This window comes from Petromyzon marinus, chromosome 18, assembly GCF_048934315.1.
Source record: "Petromyzon marinus isolate PM22_M1 ecotype Great Lakes invasive population chromosome 18, UKy_Petmar_22M1.pri1.0, whole genome shotgun sequence".
In the NCBI taxonomy this organism is placed as follows: Eukaryota; Metazoa; Chordata; class Hyperoartia; order Petromyzontiformes; family Petromyzontidae; genus Petromyzon; species Petromyzon marinus.
In genome coordinates, this window is record NC_133684.1 from 8,782,247 (window position 1) to 8,802,835 (window position 20,589).

A 20,589-nucleotide genomic window follows, 5' to 3' on the forward strand; every position below is an offset into this window, starting at 1 on the left:
CGCCCGCACGCCCGCACGCGTCTGCGCGAGGAATTGAATCCGACAACCAAAGAATTTGCCGCGCGAGGAGGCCCCGCGGACTCCACGTGAACGTGATGGCGGTGCAGCGCCACCACCACAACCACCGCCGCTGCTGCTGCTGCTGAGACGATACCACAGACGAGAAAAGGGAGAGAGAGGCCGGTCTCCTTCTCTGTCTCTCCACTCCTTTCTCCCTTTACAGCTTCTGCAGCAGGAGACCAAGCAGCAGCAGGAGAAGGAGAAGCAGCATTAGCTGCGAGGCCGGAGGGCAGAGAAGGCGGCTTGGGCTGGGTTTCGGGCGGAGCCGTGGTTTTAACCCAGTCACTTCTTTACTCGCCTCATCCTCACCGCTCGTCAACAACATCATCAACATCGTCGCCATCGCCTCTCGGCGTCTCGAACAAGAGCTCGCGGCTTCGTTGAAGACCTCCTCTGCACCGTCGTCGTCGTCATCGTCATCGTCCATCGTCTCCGCGAACGAGAGAGGAGGGACAGCTGTTGCCGTACCGACGATGTCGCCTCGATCCTCAACGTCGGCGGCACGACGTTACTGCCGCCCCCGCCGCCGCTGACAGGAGATCGAGTCTGAGGCCTGAGCGACGCCTGGAGGTGTTGGTGGTAGACGCTCACTGCGAGCTCACCCTGAGCCTCGCCTTCACTCGGAGCTCTGGACCCCGTGACCTGACCCCCTGACCTCGACCCCCTGACCCCGGCCAGCATGGAGGTCCCGCCACACGCACGGGGAGATTCGCCCAGCCGCCGGGACAAAGGAAAGAAGAAAGGAGGAGGAGGTGGTGGTGGAGGAGGTGGAGGAGGAGGAGGTGGTGGTGGTGGAGTACCAGGAGACGAGGGCGACCACAGGAAATCCAAATTTGTACGTGCATGGCGAGAGAGAGAGAGAGGTTTAAGTCCCCGTCGAGACTGCGGTGATGATGGGTCGTGTGAGTCGTGTGGCGGACTGTGCTGCTGCCTGCCGTACTGTGTGTACTCACTACAGTGTGATGTACTGTGTGTACTCACTACAGTGTGATGGACTGTGTGTACTCACTACAGTGTGATTTACTGTGTGTACTCACTACAGTGTGATGTACTGTGTGTACTCGCTACAGTGTGATGGACTGTGTGTACTCACTACAGTGTGATGTACTGTGTGTACTCACTACAGTGTGATGTACTGTGTGTACTCACTACAGTGTGATGTACTGTGTGTACTCACTACAGTGTGATGGACTGTGTGTACTCACTACAGTGTGATGGACTGTGTGTACTCACTACAGTGTGATGTACTGTGTGTACTCACTACAGTGTGATGTACTGTGTGTACTCACTACAGTGTGATGGACTGTGTGTACTCACTACAGTGTGATGTACTGTGTGTACTCACTACAGTGTGATGTACTGTGTGTACTCACTACAGTGTGATGGACTGTGTGTACTCACTACAGTGTGATGGACTGTGTGTACTCACTACAGTGTGATGTACTGTGTGTACTCGCTACAGTGTGATGTACCGTGTGTACTCACTACAGTGTGATGTACCGTGTGTACTCACTACAGTGTGATGTACTGTGTGTACTCACTACAGTGTGATTTACTGTGTGTACTCACTACAGTGTGATGTACTGTGTGTACTCACTACAGTGTGATGTACTGTGTGTACTCACTACAGTGTGATGGACTGTGTACTCCAGTGTGATGTACTGTGTGTACTCACTACAGTGTGATGTACTGTGTGTACTCACTACAGTGTCATGTACTGTGTGTACTCACTACAGTGTGATGTACTGTGTGTACTCCAGTGTGCTGTACTGTGTGTACTCACTACAGTGTGATGTACTGTGTGTACTCATTACAGTGTGATGTACTGTGTGTACTCACTGCAGTGTGATGTACTGTGTGTACTCACTACAGTGTGATGTACTGTGTGTACTCACTACAATGTGGTGTACTGTGTGTACTCACTACAGTGTGATGTACTGTGTGTACTCACTACAGTGTGATGTACTGTGTGTACTCACTACAGTGTGATGTACTGTGTGTGCTCACTACAGTGTGATGTACTGTGTGTACTCACTACAGTGTGATGTACTGTGTGTACTCACTACAGTGTGATGTACTGTGTGTACTCACTACAGTGTGATGTACTGTGTGTACTCACTACAGTGTGATGGACTGTGTGTACTCACTACAGTGTGATGTACTGTGTGTACTCACTACAGTGTGATGTACTGTGTGTACTCACTACAGTGTGATGGACTGTGTGTACTCACTACAGTGTGATGTACTGTGTGTACTCACTACAGTGTGATGTACTGTGTGTACTCACTACAGTGTGATGGACTGTGTGTACTCACTACAGTGTGATGGACTGTGTGTACTCACTACAGTGTGATGTACTGTGTGTACTCGCTACAGTGTGATGTACCGTGTGTACTCACTACAGTGTGATGTACCGTGTGTACTCACTACAGTGTGATGTACTGTGTGTACTCACTACAGTGTGATTTACTGTGTGTACTCACTACAGTGTGATATACTGTGTGTACTCACTACAGTGTGATGTACTGTGTGTACTCACTACAGTGTGATGGACTGTGTACTCCAGTGTGATGTACTGTGTGTACTCACTACAGTGTGATGTACTGTGTGTACTCACTACAGTGTCATGTACTGTGTGTACTCACTACAGTGTGATGTACTGTGTGTACTCCAGTGTGCTGTACTGTGTGTACTCACTACAGTGTGATGTACTGTGTGTACTCATTACAGTGTGATGTACTGTGTGTACTCACTGCAGTGTGATGTACTGTGTGTACTCACTACAGTGTGATGTACTGTGTGTACTCACTACAATGTGGTGTACTGTGTGTACTCGCTACAGTGTGATGTACTGTGTGTACTCACTACAGTGTGATGTACTGTGTGTACTCACTACAGTGTGATGTACTGTGTGTGCTCACTATTGTTGTGTACTGTGTGTGCTCACTACAGTGTGATGTACTGTGTGTACTCACTACAGTGTGATGTACTGTGTGTATTCACTAGTGTGATGTACTGTGTGTACTCACTACAGTGTGATGTACTGTGTACTCAATACAGTGTGATGTACTGTGTGTATTCACTACAGTGTGATGTACTGTGTGTGCTCACTACAGTGTGATGTACTGTGTGTACTCACTACAGTGTGATGTACTGTGTGTACTCACTACAGTGTGATGTACTGTGTGTACTCACTACAATGTGGTGTACTGTGTGTACTCACTACAGTGTGATGTACTGTGTATACTCACTACAGTGTGATGTACTGTGTGTACTCACTACAGTGTGATGTACTGTGTGTACTCACTACAGTGTGATGTACTGTGCGTACTCCAGTGTGATGTACTGTGTGTACTCACTACAGTGTGATGGACTGTGTGTACTCCATTGTGATGTACTTTGTGTACTCACTACAGTGTGATGTACTTGTGTACTCACTACAGTGTGATGTACTGTGTGTACTCACTACAGTGTGATGTACTGTGTGTACTCACTACAGTGTGATGTACTGTGTGTACTCACTACAGTGTGATGTACTGTGTATACTCACTACAGTGTGATGTACTGTGTGTACTCACTACAGTGTGATGTACTGTGTGTACTCACTACAGTGTGATGGACTGTGTGTACTCACTACAGTGTGATGTACTGTGTGTACTCACTACAGTGTGATGTAGTGTGTGTACTCACTACAGTGTGATGTACTGTGTGTACTCACTACAGTGTGATGGACTGTGTGTACTCCAGTGTGGTGTACTGTGTGTACTCCAGTGTGATGTACTGTGTGTACTGTGTGTGTGCTGTGCTCTATACAGTGTGGTGTGCTGTGTGTACTCATTACATTGATGTGCGGTATAATGTCCTGTACTGTGTACTCACTGACAACGTTTCGTACTGTGTGTGCTCTCTAGGATGCATTGTGCCATGTGAATGTACACTGCTGTGTACTGAGTTCATCATGTGATGTGTGCTGTACTAGAAGTCAATACTGTATTATGTTAAGTGTAATTATTGCTCTACTGTGTACTTACACTGTTGTGTACTCAATACAATGTCTTGTGATGTGTCTGTTACTCTGGAAAGTGTGTACTCCCATCTGTACTGTGTGTGCTTACTGATATTCTGGGAGTACAGTACTTACGAAATAATGTACAAAACTGTGTGTCCTCTGTATTTAAGTATGCTAACACAATATTATGTACACATACGTTGTGTACTCTCAGTGTGATATACTGCTCGTGGTCACTCTATATTGCATTGTGTGTACTGACTACAGCACAGTGTAGTGTGGTTTGTGTACTGTGTTGCTACTGTGTGTCGTCTCGTATTTGAAATACTACAATGTTATGTGTGTACTCCACTCCCTGGCCATATGCTGTACTGTGTGTACAGTGCCATATTCTGTTGTACTGCATTTATCTATTGGAATTTGCTGTGTACTCAGTTGTACTCTATACCCTACAAAGTGGTGTACTGTGTTATTGTGGTGGTGTACTTTTTGTACTTTCTGGCCTGTGTGTTCATTCATCACGTATATACTCATTGACCGTATGCAGTACGTGGTTGGATTTTCTGTGCGACATATTGGCGTGCCTACGTCTGTACCCATGAGTTGTTCGACTTGTGTTCTGCAGGTTTGTGTGCGAATTGCGTACCGAGTCTGACACATCACCCGTGTGATGGACATGCTGTGGCACCCTATATAACTAATCGACATGGACATTTGATGTGAACTTTCATTCTTTGAATCGCAGGTGTGTCCAGCCCAAGCTGGGGTTGGCAGATGGCAGAACATTACAGAGCAAGTCCCATAGGCAGAGGAATTCCAACTTAAGAGCGAACAGCACAACAGATTAATACGTGGAAATTATAACAGAGTCTGCATGGAACTGCACCGTGTGCCGTACAAGGTCGCATATCCGACTAGCTGGGATCCAAAGGTTATAAGCGGATGTGTGAGAAGGTCGGATGTGCAGACATCCGCAGGAATTGACAGTGGCATCTTGCGTGAGTGTTGCATTGGGTGTGGGCGGTTGTTTGGTCACGGGAGGGCAAGGGTTATCTGACGGTCAGTTATGGGACGTTCCGTATTCGCGCGCTGTTTCGCGTGCGTAATGCTGTATTCTGTAAACACCGTGGTCCGTAATAGGAAACGCGTGCACCACCAAAATGCAGCCCTCAGGATGACTGCGTTGCCATCTGCTCCACGGTCAGATGTCATTTGAAAAAACACTTTTCCCTGCAGGCGACGACCTGGTTCTGTGCACCCATGGACTTTGAAAACAGAGGCACAGAGGCCACAACAGTGACTGCAAAGTCCAACGAGTTTGGGGGGCTGATGCTAAGCTTAGAACCTCTGGGAGCTAGGGCCCTAATTGACCTTGCGTGGGTGAAGTCACGTGCTGTGCTGTGCAGTGTAAGCAAACTTTTTTTTTAACTCTTCTAAACAAAGTCGTGGTTTACGTTGACCCGGATCACTGAATGTGGCGTCACGGAATGATGCCCCGCTGTTCATAGCAGTACGTTGTTTACAACCTGGTATAACCACGTGTAAATATAAAATGTTAGAGGTGAAGTGGTGGTGCAGTGGGGTAGCCATGAACCTGGTGACCTAAAGTTTGTTACCCCATTACAGCTAACATCAGTAGCGAGTAATATCTGAACCGGTCCTGGGTACCGGCATTCACCAAATCGTGCACTGACCAGCTTGGTAAAGTATGGATAAACACTTTTTTTTAAAGATGTGGCTTAATAATGTTGATAGAGAAGTGGCGCAGTGGTGCCGTAAAGTGTGCACTGTGCCGTGAACCGGGCGACATGAGTTTGATTCCCAGACATGGCGAACATCAGTAGGGAGTGATATCTGAACCGGTCACCAAAACACCCACGCTGATCACCGTGGTAAAGTATGTCTCAAACACAACCCCCCTTGACCAAATTGTCTTGGTGAGCCCATTGTCCATCAGCACATTTACAAAGTGCTATGATTCTTAACATTTCCATTGAAAGTACAAGTCTCTTTGCCAAGAGAGACCTGGGTTAGAAACACGTACAGGGTGCATTAAAATTATATATATACACCATCCATAGGCTTTGGTTTTAGCATGATCACACTCTTTCATAGCTGGGCACAGGCCTACAATATGTCGATAGCAGGCCCCTTCGTATCATGAAATTAATCCCAAGGTGGTTGTCACTCTATGGCTGTCTACATAGCCATGGCTGTAGCAAATTGGCTGTTGTGGTCAGCTGTTGCCCATGCACGTGTGCAGCCGTCCGAATGCAAGACACGTAAAGACATGGGTCTCATGTCTTGACGTGTGGTTGGGGAGAAACTTCGCTGAGCTGCCGCTGAGCCGCGAGGTTGCGTTCGGGGCAAGGGAAACAGCGTCGCTAAGAAGATTTGAAGCTATTAAAACCGAATTGGCGCTGGAAAGTTTCCTTTTGGACAAGCTATTACCGATATATACATTAATTTTAAAAAAAGACATGCGCAAATTATTGTTTGAAATGTAGGGGCCATTACGACCAAAATCGACTGGCGGACAAAAGTGTGGAATCTTGGGCCAGTTAAACAAATACGGTGCGCATTTGAGATTATCGTCTTGTAATTATTCGCCTGGCTGCGCAAACGGTCGGGGGAGGTAATCCTCAAGTCGTGCCTTGTTTTTGCACCGTTTATCGGCCTATGTTAATCCGGTGGAGTTTGTTGTACAGTGTTGTGTGGACACTTGCAATTCGGGGTCGAGGCTTCTGATATCATCACGGCACATGTCCCTTTGGATTTGGTGGCATTGTTGCTGCCTTGTGGCTTTGCATGGCTGGTGCTGCCTGCACAATTCGAATGACCACAAAACACAGCTGGTTGTGTTTTACTGGTGGACACGATTTTGAGTTATGCATGTGTAAAGTTACGGTACTGCATATTCTTAGCTCTTTCGGTGAAGTCACGTTGAAGGGAAACAATAAAATAATAAAATATATATGAAACAATAAAAATTCTCACGACGTTTCGACCATAACACAAACGGTCGTCATCAGGTGTGTCGGTTTGTGTTATGGTCGAAACGTCGTTAGAATTTTTATTGTTTCATATATATTTTATTGTTTCCCTTCAACGTGACTTCACCGAAACAGCTAAGAATATGAATTACTGCAGTCACGAAAGCTTTAAATCAAAATTTTACGTTATTGCAGTTGTGAATGTTTTAAGGCGCAGCCCTGCATTTGCTGGCTCACATTACTGCTGGTGGAAGTGTCTCCACTCGAACGAGCTCTACAGAGAGTGCCTCTAAGAGGGTATTTAGCCTACTCTTCTATGATAGCCAGACGCATTATTACTATTTCAGCTACTTATTTACTCAAAAATTGCTCGTCGGGAAAATATAATTTCTTCAAGTGCTGCTCTTTTGTGTAACAAAAAAAAATCCCTTATTCGCCACGATAAACTACGAACACTTCCTTTAGCCTGACAAGAGTAAATGTGGGCTCGCTTGCAAATTGCCCATCCGCTGCCAGAGACCAAAACAAAGCAAATGGGTTTTGAACCGTATCGCAACATGCAGAACGTCTGGCTCGGATCCAGGCATTGTGGGGGGGGGGTCGTTTTCACGGTTGGGAAGGTCGTCCATGTTGAGCAGTGTGGTGCTCTGTTGTAGAGCTGGGATATCCAATTTATTTAACTAATTTATTACTATCATACCGATTATCAGCTCGACTTATCGGGTGGCGCTCAAGTAGTTGTGGGATTAAAAAAAAATGTCATTCCACTTCTGACGGGTAGAGGGGGGGGTGGGTTTGACGGGTTGGTGATGTCATTGGCAGTATCACATTGGGGCGTGGTTTCGTTGGGGCGTGGCTCGTTGGGGCGTGGTTTCGTTGGGGCGTGGCTCGTTTGGGCGTGGCTCGTTGGGGGTTTCCCACTTTCAGGAGGGAGGATGGTTGGTGGGGGGGGGTGACCACCGAAGGACACCCGAGTAAACGACCAACAAAAATTAGTCATCTTGCCGTCTCCGCTCCGTTGATTTGGGTGCTCGGATAATTCCAGGCTTCGGGACGGGAGCGCGGTCCGAAGCAATGTAGGGCAACTCAGTTTTTTTTTTAATGTGGGACAATTATACCCAGTCTCAGACGCGCAGGCCCAACCCCGCTCCGAACCGCTTAAACAAAATTATCGCATCACGCAGAGAGCGCTTGTGTTGCGTGACAACAAAAAAATTCCGCGGGTTTAAACGTGCCCCTTATCCGGCATGTACAACATGATTGAACGATGCCTGTTATTGTCCAAGCAACGAGTTTGCCTAAACAAATGTTACATCAATTGTTGTAAGGGCCCTTTTTCGAAAACCCAGCAGAATATGTGTGAATATACGGTACGGTGGCAGTGGTGGTGGCGGCAAGGGTTGGTAGATCGCACGTTTTGTGAAACTCCCTTCCTGTGTGCGTCGAGGTGTCATAACCCTGGCTCGCCAGGAGAAGGCGGTACAACAAGTGTGGACTAACCTCCATCTGTTTCCATCCGTACGGGGATATAACGTTGCCCCCCACCTCGCATGCGTGACTGAAAACATAAAAAAACCAACATAGCCGGACCCGCCAGATTAAAGAGTTCTTGGGCGCACTGCGGCTTTCCTTATTTCCTGAATAAATAAGTAAATTACTCTTTACAAACATTACTATTATAAGGAAAATTAGTGATGCGGATTGGGATCACAATTGTGAAATACGAAAGGTGGACAAGAGCAGGATTGTGTCCTTTGGAAAATGAGAATTTTAAAATGAAACGCAGCGTGCTGTTGTACATGCAGAGGAGGGTTTTTCGATCGGTGCGTAACACCCAGGTCTTGAAAAGTGTTCAAAGCATCTGGGATTACACTCGGAGGAGACGGATGATTTATACTGAAAGAAGAACATTTGGATCACGGAACACACACACCCATCAGAGATTGTCTGTTAAAGGAAAGAACTGCACTTGGGTCGGACACATTATAGCCAGAAGGGGCTGATCAATGAGCTTGGCTGGTGATAAATACGAACCCAAAGGAGCTACCGTATTATAGCTCGCCGCTGTTAGCCATGGCCAGGAATCCAACTCTGCCGGGTCAATAGCAGCGCAGTACACTAACCACCGCGCCACTGGGTATCCCCATGTAATTCAAAGCCCTAATATAGTGTTTTGTCCATCGATAACCAACTATTGCCGAACTGACTCGCTCTAGTCAAAACTGGCACATGTTGAATGCGACCGAGAGAGACCTCCACATGCAAGCAGGGGCAAGCAGCCTTTGACGGCATGACGTGTGCTTTGCCTCGCTTTTTTTTATCTGCGAGGAATTATAAAGGCCGGGTGGCGTTGGGTTGTTTTGCGCTGACGGGGGACGCGGCATTTGTTTCTTTTTGTTTTGCCGCGGGGCCTCCGAGAGGCGAGCACAGAGGGCCCGATTGTGGTGAGGCAGTGTGGGATTTGGCCTTCGGTGGGTGTGGTGGCAGCGGCGTAGCGCCGCGCGCTATTCCCGTCGGCGTTAGCTAGCGTGTGAATTGTGCGTACCACGGGGAGACGATTAATCGGCAATGGGTGTGGACATTTTTCGAACGGTTACGATTTCAGGGACGCTGCCGTCAACGGGCTTGGTCGCGAAGTCAATTTCCGCACGAGCGCCGGGGGCGTGGAACCGCGTGGACAGTTTTTGTTTGTTTGTTCCAGCGGCCTGGCTTGCTGTATACAACGTCGCATATCTGACCGATTGTACTCTGTTGGCGACCGTTTTGGTGTCTCTCTTGAGCGTCGCTCCATATAAGGAGGATGTAAACACACGTGCGGTTTGGGCTACGCATACACTTCGTTGCGACTTTTCGTTTGCCCCGGGCTTCTCGAGCAGTTCCACTTTTGACGGAACCGCTCCAGCCAGCTGTGATGAGGTTTTCGTGGTCAGGGTGTGGTTGCAGGGAACTCAAAACGGGCATGCTCAGAAAATATTACGACGGCCTCCACCACTCGCGTTATCTGCGTACAGCACCGCGTAGCCCTCTTTTTGTGCATTCCACTGCTGGATGAGGGTCTCTCCATGCCGTGAGGCTATGTGGGCAGAGGTGGTGGGGGGGGGGGGTTTATTTGGCCGTACATCACCGTGCGGGTTGGTGAAGGCGGGAGAGTGGGTACGTGGGAGAATCGGAGGGCAGTAGAATTCTAATCGGCTGGAATGTGCCCACTCGCATCGGATCTTCAACACATTCCGGGTCATTTGGTCACGGGCAGCAGGCAGTTTGACGCATTGAAAAAAAAGTGCCAAACCCGAATTTGTAATACACTGTGAGTTTAATACAATTGCACGTGGACTGCCGTGCCTGAATGTATCGCAGACCACGCATAGTTTTCACTACACGTTCCAAATTGAACATAAGGCATTGTTGATATGCACCCAAAGCCGAGATGTGGACATTATGACTGTGACTTGACAACATAATAGCCAGGTGGATTACGTTTTCCCGTGGATCATTGTGTGTTTTTTTTTACTATCAACGTGAAATAATCACCGGGGTGGTTCTTGAGTTTTTTCGCACATGGAGTCATTTTGTTTCTGTTACTAAATGCGAGTTTCCATGGCAGCAGATCGTGTTGTCCTCCCCCCCCCATCCCACCACCGCCAGTGTTTCTCCTGAATAGCACCGCATGCCAGCTGACGGCTGTGCTGAGATCACTTGTCAAGGGGTGAACCCTGAAACGGGGCCCCCAAACCCTTCCCTGCAATTGCGACCGGGGCTTAAATTCGCAATCGACTGCATTCAGGTAGGACGTGGTCAGTAACCACAGCCATAGCGAGAGCTTTAATACCTAATGCGTATGTATGTTGAACGTCTTTCGCACCGTACGTAGCCTGCCGTGCTCATCAGAGGTGCGGGAGAAGGAAGATGTGGTGTGCCGGGATGCTGATATGTAATCTTGGTCACTGGTGGCAGGCTGACGCAGGTGGCACGTGACTCGTAGTAGTAGCCACAGCCATAGTGAGAGATGTGCTTGATGTGGTGTACCGGTTGTGGAAGCAACCTATGGATTTCCATTCAGAACAGACTCGGCTCACGTTAGGCCCTGATTGTACCCAGGCTATATGTTCTAATTTACATTGTTAAGCATTCCTTCGCACGGCGGCCCGAGTTATATTCCCGGCTAACATCAGTGACTAGTGATATAAGAACCTGTCCTGCCCACACCCGCCGTCACCAGCCTATACTCGCCAGCGTAGTGAAATACAGTGGAATAAAAACCTTCTTCGCGGGATGCCTTTATCCCTTGATCAATTGAGAATGACTACTATTGATTTTACTTCTTAAAGTTTCGCCAGTGGCATTGTACCCATTTTGAATTGTGAGCGGCGGACGGGAGGACAGGACCCATTGTGGACTTGAGTACACCTTCAATTATTCTTAGCACATCGTCTCTCGTAGAACCCTTCCTTCCAATCGGAATGCTCAGCCTAACGACATTGCACATGAATATCCCTTTCACTAATCCACTGCTGAATGAGGGCCTCCCCACGCATGCGCGGTTCGTGAGGGTCTTTCGGCCATACTTCACCCACGCTCGTCGTTGCGGGTCGGAGCAGGCGTGGAGCACGGGCATTAAAGCGTAGAAGTATAGTACAACAATAGATATTGCTGCACCGCCCTCTCGCCGCCCACCACGTAGGCCCGTGCAAATGTGATCTGACGAGATCTGTCGTGATCGGGTGCATTCCGTGCGATGTGGTCAAGGGCGTTCGCGACATTGCGCTCGGTGCATTCAGCCCGCCGTGTGCCCAGCACTGGACAGGCGGTACATATGGACTTCTATAGACACTGGAATGTGGCACTAGCGGAGAACGGGACGCCGTGGTAGTGGACAACAGTGGACAGTGGAATGTTGTGCAAGTGCCCTGGAATGCGCGGTTCAAAAGTAGCGTAGAATATGGTAAATAGAGAGCGGCGCTCGTTTTCAACCGTAACCTTGGTTTTCATTTGTCAGCATTCCCACAAAGTAATCTGTAACCTACTGCCCTTTGTCAATATTCTGCCGGGTGAATGCCTCCCCACCCCATGCGTGTTGGGCGTGGAGAAGAGTTTGACCATACTTCACCACTCTGGTCTGGGCAGGTTGGTAAAGGAGGTGGCGGGAGCCAAGACCGCTTCAGATGCTACTCGCCAAAGGATGGTTTGCCGTGGCCAGGAAACAAACTCGGGATAAAAAGTAGACATTTTTCAAATGGATAATAGCTAAAAAGTGTAGTTAAATACAATTTAAGATGACGTTACATATTAAAGTGGCCTGTTTTGTGCATTCCACTCGTGATTGAAGGCCTCCCCACGCCACATGAGTTGTGGAGGGTAGTTTGACCATACTTAACCATTCTGGTCAAGTGGGTTGGTCAAGCGGGGCGCCAGCCAGAAACAGTTCAAATTATCGCTTGCCACCAGCCACCGATGCTAGCCGCGGCCAGGAATCGAACTGGGGATGCAGGGTTCGTAGCACAGTGCATGAAACGATGCACCACCGCTCCGCGCATTCCCACATTCGGATCATAAAACCACCGTTTCTCCACCGCGCCCCTCCACTCGTGCTTTTGTAGCTCTTCGTTTTTGTCAAGCGTCTTGAGATGCGATTTCCATTTCGAGACGGTATAACACGACATTGTCGTTGTTGAACAGAAGTGGCAGAAAAGCATCGGTTGGCACTCAAGGAAATGATCGTCCTTCCCTCCCACAAATTCAAATTCCAGGCTGTTTTGACAGCACTGCCCTCTGCAGCCAATAGCAGGCAGCCCTGCTCCCAACGGCAGTCAGCCACCTCCCAACAGCAGCTGGCCTAGCGATGACCATCCCAAGTGCCATTGGCTGCGATCGCTTCCTTTGGGTGGGACTCGGGTTTAAAGACGGGGGCAAGGAAAAGTTTCAAGTGCTCTCGTTGCCCAGATATGGAAAAGCTCTGAGCTAACTGTGCCGTTATTAGCACAGCACGCCTCTTGTTATATAAACGCTTTCAACCGCATTTAAACGATTTATTTGAAACCTTGAAATGTGTCCCTTTATAGAATTCAGTTGAAACAAATCAGCGGTTTGTAAATTTCAAACTGCCCAAACGGACAGAAATCTCACACTTTAATGACTTGTTTTACTTGGCCTCTGTGCACTTGCTCTGCGTCAAACGAAACCTCGTGCCCCTGCCGCGCACACCCTTGATTATCAGCTTTGTCGCCCGCCGATTAAAAAAAATGTTTTGGTTGTCAGTGTGCGGCCGCGCGCATCGTCGGCAGCACACGGAGTGTGGCAGCGGTGCCACACATTTACGCTTCTAAAATATCACTCCACCTTGCCCGGGCTTCACTGTCCCATATCAGCTGGTTGTGCTTTAACCCTGACCACATGGTGATATTGCGAACACAAGTCCTACTAGGGTGCCCGCCGCTCTCCCGAGTCTTCTAAATGGTCCGTGGTTTTGGAATATTTGCTGCCATCTATTTGCTTACCCAAATAAGCTCAATTCTAAAATAATATTGTGAAACTTCATTGGCAGTGGTGCAAAACCACAAATAAGCCGATTGCCAATAACGCTGCCCTAAAGAGGATGCGTTATGTGATAGGCTATTTTTCTTGGGCATTGGTGGTGCTTCGTAGCAGAGGGACAGGAGGCCAGAGAGATTGGTTGAATAAATCGTTTGGAGACTGCACGATACGTCAAGGGGCGCAGATAGAAAAATTGCAATTTTTTTTTTACATTTAACGGTGGCTAAATGTAGTTCTCTCTGTCCTTATTGGGTCGTGATTGTGCCCCCACACGTACCCATTCGTGACGTCTGCCATCGGTGGGATTTGCAGGAACCTTGTAAAACATTGCATCTCACATAGTGACCCAATGATTACCAGAGTTGGGCTGATTTTGAATGTTTTGTGCGCAGCAGCTATTCCACGAGCTGGGACGTACACTCCCAGATACTTTACTGATGTCGGTAATCATGGGTGAAATCATAAAGCGGCTTGTCACTTGGGCATAGTACGTCAACCAATTTTGACTGTAATTCATACAGAAATAAGCTTCCTCTAGCCTCCACGACGAAACTCTATTTGGCCTACTCTTCCACGCTGGCTTAGACATCTTGGACGAGATGTAAGTACCCACAATGAACCCCGATCGACTAATTGCGCGTGCCCATTTATACCGCTTGGGTGGGCCGAGGTGATGGGAGGATTCATGAAACTCGCACCGTTCTTTTAACTGCCGCACCAAGAAATAGGACCTGCGACCTCTGGATTGCAAATTCCAATGTGTGACCGATCACAGCGCGGCGTCAAACCAGTGACTCGTTCCTCCGATTTTGTTTTTAAACAGTGAGTACCTTAATAATGACACCTGCCTTGTGTATTTATTCCTATGATTTTTAAAAAGTTTGTTTGTCGGATTGGCTAATTTGGGAAATGCCCCTAGCTGGAGAGCCGTGGTGCGGTCCGCTCAAGGTGACTCCGCACTGTCAGTGTTTGGCTGTCGAGGGGTGGCGGAGAGCAGCGAGGCCCCAGCTTGTCAGCGGGCCAAGATTATCATCCACAAGCGGTCGGTGACGTACCCCCCACGACCCACCCCACCACCCCCCCACCCCAGATGTATCCGGAGGCAGAGATGACAGCAGGATTACCAGTTTACTCTGCTAATTTTTTTTCACGGAAAATGATTATAACTCGTCATCATCAGCCACCGTCTATCCACTGCTGGATGAAAGCCTACCCCCAAGGCGTCACCAGCTCTCAAAGTCCTGCAATGCACTTGCTTATCCTACTGCGGGGTGTAATTCCCGTGACAAATACTACGTGCAGTCTGCTTCGGAGTGGATGCTACAGATCCCCAGCAGTTGTGCGCAAGGGCAGGCCGCCATCGTGTGCAGGCGTCAGGGTGCAAATTTTCCGAATTCTAAAATGCACCCGCAAATTAACCACTCGGGATATACACAGCACCAGGCATTGCCCCCTACACGCAGTCTAATGCCCCAGGTCACTCTTGCGATTGAGACTCATCCCGGGCCTCTTGAGTTCTCACCTGGTTAAACTAAATCAACTTGATCTAGCATCTGCGAATGAGCTCTTCCCTCCCTCGGCCGCGACTCGGTTATATTAGTCTCCACCGTCGGCCATTATCCCTTCTCGCGACACGTCGTGCCGAGAACCACCGACTAAAAACTCACAAGCCGCTTATTTTATTTCCTTTTTTTTTTAAATATATTTCTTCACACACACACATTGCAATCACTTTTGCCCTCGGACCAATGGGCAGGTGATTGGCTGAGCCATCACTCTGCAAGCCCTGAGTTGCCTTCCCCAAGAGGGTCTTTCAGGAGACACCGTCACCGGTCGCAGTTGCCCGTTGGCCATACCCAGGGACGTCTGCTCCCAAGTCCGCCCCTTTCCTCTCCAGCACCGAGGACGCTGCCCCCAGCCTGCGGTGCGGAGTGGAAGCCCCCTCGCCCCACCATACTTCACCCTGGTGACCCAACACTGACTGTCGCCTGCGCCCTGACGACATGGATGGGAGGTTGCTCCGTGGGCGACTTAAGAGCGCAAAAGTTACCATTTATTTCAGTAACGTACGCATTGGCGCAGAAGCGCCGGTTCAGTATCGCGCGTTGTAATTGTGCCTACAGCTGTCCGCTCTCGCAGTTCCACCACAGCTGCGATTGCGCAACACGCGTGCGTTCCCCCGCTCGAGACGGCCTCATGTGGGCGCGCTGGAAAGTCTGACAATGAGTCAAGTTTTTCATAATTTTTTTTTCCGAAAAGCCTAAGATGACACATGCTTTTACTCATCTGGCTTACTATGCCGGCCTCGTGATTCACGCCTTGAGAAACAACTTTTGTCGACTCGCACGGAGAAGAGAAGAAGGGTTTTTGAGCACGCTGCGGCGGCGGCGATGAAAACATTTTGTTTACTGCGATCGCGTTGCCACTGCCGTGGTCTCCTGCCGAGCGCTTGATTGACAACGCCACGTGTGGGCGGCGATTCGACACGGGAGGCAGAATGCATCTGTGCGGCTGCTGCAGAATACAGGCGGCAGCAGCGGCAGCAGCAGCGGCGGCCACGGTGGCGGTGCCATGAAGAGGAAGGTCTCCTTGACACTGATCTTAAAATCAACATCGCAGTCACCAGATATCACAGTCTCACGTTTCGTTAGCCCCAACAACCGACCCCTTTAGAAATGCGCTTAATTCGTGCACGCGTGCATGTGACAGCCTTTTGTCAAGCCCCTGCTTGATGAGGTGGGAGCATCCCCGCACCATGTGACCATACTTCACCACACTGGGCAGTGTGGGGTTTGGTTTGGGCAGGTTGCGTAGATGTGGGAGCGTAGTGCAGTATCGCCATGGATTCTGCTGTTTTGCCCTCTGCTGCCTACAACTTAGCACTACGGCCGCCTATAGCGCCTGTTTTTTTTTCCCATACAAGCACTATCCAGGTGCAAACCTGCTTAGCTTAGCTTACAAAAAGGGCAGCTGATTCATTTGGGCAGCTTAACAGTGCAATGGGTGGGGTGCTTATAAACACTTGTCACCACCGTTGACACACACTGATGCCCTATTTGGCCGACTGAGTGGCATTGGTCCGAAGCTGTGAGGCACCTGTCAGTCCAGGACAGATGTGCCCTCTGCTTGTGGGCAGTTCCATTAGAGGCAATAACCTCGCAGAATATTGAACTCATCCTTGTAACTCATAGGGGGGGTGGGTGTGGGAGGGGGGGTGTTTTTAAAGAAAGTCTCGTCTGTATTCTTAGCTCTTTCGGTAAAGTCACGTTGAAGGGAAACAATAAAACAATAAAATATATATAAAACAATAAAAATTCTCACGACGTTTCGACCATAACACAAACGGTCATCATCAGGTGTGAAAACCAACGGCAAGAAACAAATGTTTACCGAAAGAGCTAAGAATATGAATTACTGCAGTCACGAAAGCTTTAAATCAAAATTTAAAGTCTCGTCTGGTTTTAAGAAAAAAATGCTTATTACAGGAGTCTTGCCTTCCACAAATATGTGTGGTGAAATCACTCTCAAGATCACTTGTTCCGAAAGTCAGAGAACCGCTTTGAATTAATGTTTTTTTTTAATGATTTCCCAATTTTGACATGAGGAATCGCATTTTGGTCACTTCCCGTACGCCATTCTAACAAAATGATTACGTGCCACTTCCGTCTATGAAACCAAATCAATCCATCGCAATCGGGGGCGATGACTAAGTGATAAGGCGCACATTATTACGATGCATGCAGCGGGCCCTGCGGTTTTAATCGTTCGCCGCTAAACGTTGACGCATTACGATCGGCGAGCTCGCCCATCTCCCACCGTCGTCACGATCAACGGCCTCGCGTGTTGCCAGCCAGTGTTTTAGAGCGGACGATCACGTTCAGTGTACAGTTACGTGGGGAACTAGGGAGTAACCCTTTATAAAAGCGGGCTAAGGTTGCCAAAACGCTGGCGATTAATAACATTGTGAGACGACAGAGCAGCGTGCGACGTCATCTCGCGACGTCACACCTCCCGATGATGTCGTCGCGTGTGACGTCACCTCGCTACATCACGCGTCGGGCGTCGTCTGACGTATCGTTGCGTGGCTTGCAACGGAGCGCTATTATATTTAATGAATGCTTTGCAAGCTTAGGAAAATTAAGTGCGAAACCAAATTTGTGGTGGGGGGGGTGGGGGAGTTTCTATGCAGCTGTTGGTGGCCGGGGCCGGTAAACATGCACTCAATAGTGCATGTTAGATCGCAGGTGGCTTGAGAATGTGGTTAGATCACAGGTGGTTAGATCACAGGTGGTTAGATCGTAGGTGGTTAGATCGCAGGTGGCTTGAGAATGTGGTTAGATCGCAGGTGGTTAGATCACAGGTGGTTAGATCACAGGTGGTTAGATCGTAGGTGGTTAGATCGCAGGTGGCTTGAGAATGTGGTTAGATCGCAGGTGGTTAGATCACAGGTGGTTAGATCACAGGTGGTTAGATCGCAGGTGGTTAGATCATAGGTGGTTAGATCGTAGGTGATTAGATCGCAGGTGGCTGCTACCTGCATTGGGAACAAGGATATCAGCGGTGCCGGCTCAGCGCCTCTGACCTTTGAGCAATCCTGCAACCGGCCGACCCCGTCACTCCTAATCGCAGCAGACAAGTTCCCCCCCCCCCCTCGCCCCGATGTTAGCCGCTAATCGGCTGTGCATCCTTCCTCTTTCTCTCCCTCCCTCTCCAAAGCCCACCCCTGCTTTGCCGGTTTTTTTTGTCGTCCGTCGCCTGGCGGCTGACCAATGAGGCCGGGCAAGCTTCTCCCGCTTAATCTGTGGCCTCCGTCCGTCTCAAGTCCTCCTCTGCGCCCTCGTTCCGCCTCTTGAGCAAATGAGCAGCTGTGCACCGATGCGTCGATTAAAATCTATTCGGTGGTCACAATGCATATCGGCGTGTTTACATCTCGGAGATGAAATAAGTCAAATCTCGTGCAGGCTAAATTCAATCGACTCTTTGTGAGCGTGCAGTGATTGGTGACTGGGATGATACCATCAATTACACTGCACTTCAGAGCCCGGCTGAATCCTGGAGTCACATCCAGGTTCTCAACCTTATTATCTCATGATTGTAGCCCCTGAGCCACTCGGCCACCTCACGTATCAGATATTTCAAGCTTCTTGCGTCCTTCAGAACAAGGTGGAATTGCGGTGACAGTGGCAAAGTGTGGGTGTCGCAGCGAGAAAGTTCCTGGGTTCCATCCCAAACTCAGGCACCTTTCCGCATGGAGCTTGGATGTTCTCTCCCCCTGTTCTGATAGGCTTACTTCGGGTTCTTCAGTTTCCTTCCAGAGCTATAAAACACAAACCCATGCAATGTGACCAATATTGGTCAAACATCCCAATGCTGAAAACTTACCTGCAAATTACTCAATTTGGATGAAGCACGGCCACAACATTTGCCCCCCTACTGCTAAAACATGGTAGAATCCTCCTAAAAACAAGTCTTGAGACTCGTTGAGGCTTTCCCCTGGGTAAAAAAAGCATAAAAATAAAGAATTTAACATTGAACTTTCTTTGACCCTCTCTGAAGTGCACATACGTGACCTGCGCTGTCAAATACTTGCAGAAGAACCAGCGATGCAGCTGGGTAAATAAATAGCCTTTGTCACTGGTAGCTTGAATTATGATTCGTCGGCGCGTTACGCGCTGCTTGCGCAGGAAAACACACCACTGTTTGGCTTGCGATAGAACGTCCAATTACTAACAGGGGCGATAGAACGTCTAATTACCAACAAGGGGAATTACACGTATCGACATGATCCGCGAGCCAACGGGGAAATGCAAGGCAAATATTTTAAAACTGATTCATATGAAGGAATCTGGAGGAAAGCAGTGCTCCCATCTCTGACTGCCACTGCCTTATCTCCATCTTAACATACTTCGGATTCCTGTACCTAGCGGAGCACTTTTGCAGCGATGCACTCCTTTCTTCCGGACAGCGTAAAAAGACCCGTATTTAGTCAAGGCTCGGCTCGGGCTCGGTGAACCAGCTCAAAAGTCATTGCTTAACTTGAACCGGCTCTGAGCTTGGTCCCAGCCACACTCAGGCTTTCCATGAGCTGAGCCTGAGGCCGAGCCTCAGCTGAAGCAACTGAGCGGCTTGAGCCTGAGCTGAGCCACGACGTAAGGCTCTCGCCCCAAAGAGATGTGATTACATTTTTTTTCAACCAAAATGTTACCGAGTGGTTTGTGGCTTCCTAATGCTGGCAGTGTGACCTCGTCTGGGTATAACGGTGCACTGCTTCCAAGATCAGGCTAGGTTTGGCGCATTCTGGGCCGAGTTTAGTCATAGGCGTCGTGCGTATTATAACGGGTTAAATTTAATAGTGTTCCGTAATTCGCGCGGGTTTTTTATTTAGTTTGCGCTTTTAAAGCGCCCACTTATCTGGGGCGCTCGCAATTGATGCAACAGGGGGAGTGCTTGAAGGGCGACATTCCTGGGTGCATGCGGGCCTGGTAGAGGAGAGGTTGACGACCCGCTCTGTTGTGGAGTTCGTTTGTTGATTGTGCTTGTGCACCACTGCCAATGCAGCAGCAGCAGCAACATCGTCACCAAATTGTCTGATCCTCGCCGGAGCGAGCAGCTGTTTTCCCACTCACCCTACCGCAGAGAGCAATGCTTATCGCATCACGGTCGGCGGCGCTTTGAGATCCTTGATGAAAGGTGCTTTGTAAATATAATTATAATTTCACCAAAATGTATCATTCTCGGTTAGCCAAATAATCATCCTGAGCAGCCAGGATCAGTCCATTGCTGGACGAAGGCCTTCCCAAGCAGTCGCCACAGCTCTGCAATGCCACAATCCACATAACACCTGCACACAAAATCAAAAAGTATAACAGATTATAAAAATATAATTTAAAAAATAATAATAATATCAATAACAGTTCGCAGCCATTTTTCAATTATCCGCTGGATAAAGGCCTACGCCATGATGTGTCGATCATAGGTGGTTGCTTGACCATACTG

At 48.8% G+C, this 20,589-nt stretch overlaps 1 protein-coding gene across 9 annotated transcripts in view; it reads left to right on the forward strand.

Moving 5' to 3' along the window:
* Positions 1 to 20,589, forward strand: part of LOC116943482 (protein diaphanous homolog 2-like) — an 80,732-nt gene continuing 60,143 nt past the window's right edge. For 8 of the 9 annotated variants that reach the window (XM_076067843.1, XM_076067847.1, XM_076067845.1 and 5 more), the window contains exon 1: positions 2 to 895. In XM_076067843.1, the coding sequence (XP_075923958.1) occupies positions 740 to 895 (156 nt within the window). In that variant the 5' untranslated portion in view covers positions 2 to 739. Of the gene's footprint in view, positions 896 to 20,589 lie in introns of all 9 variants that reach the window. The other variant, XM_076067848.1, reaches the window with a different exon arrangement.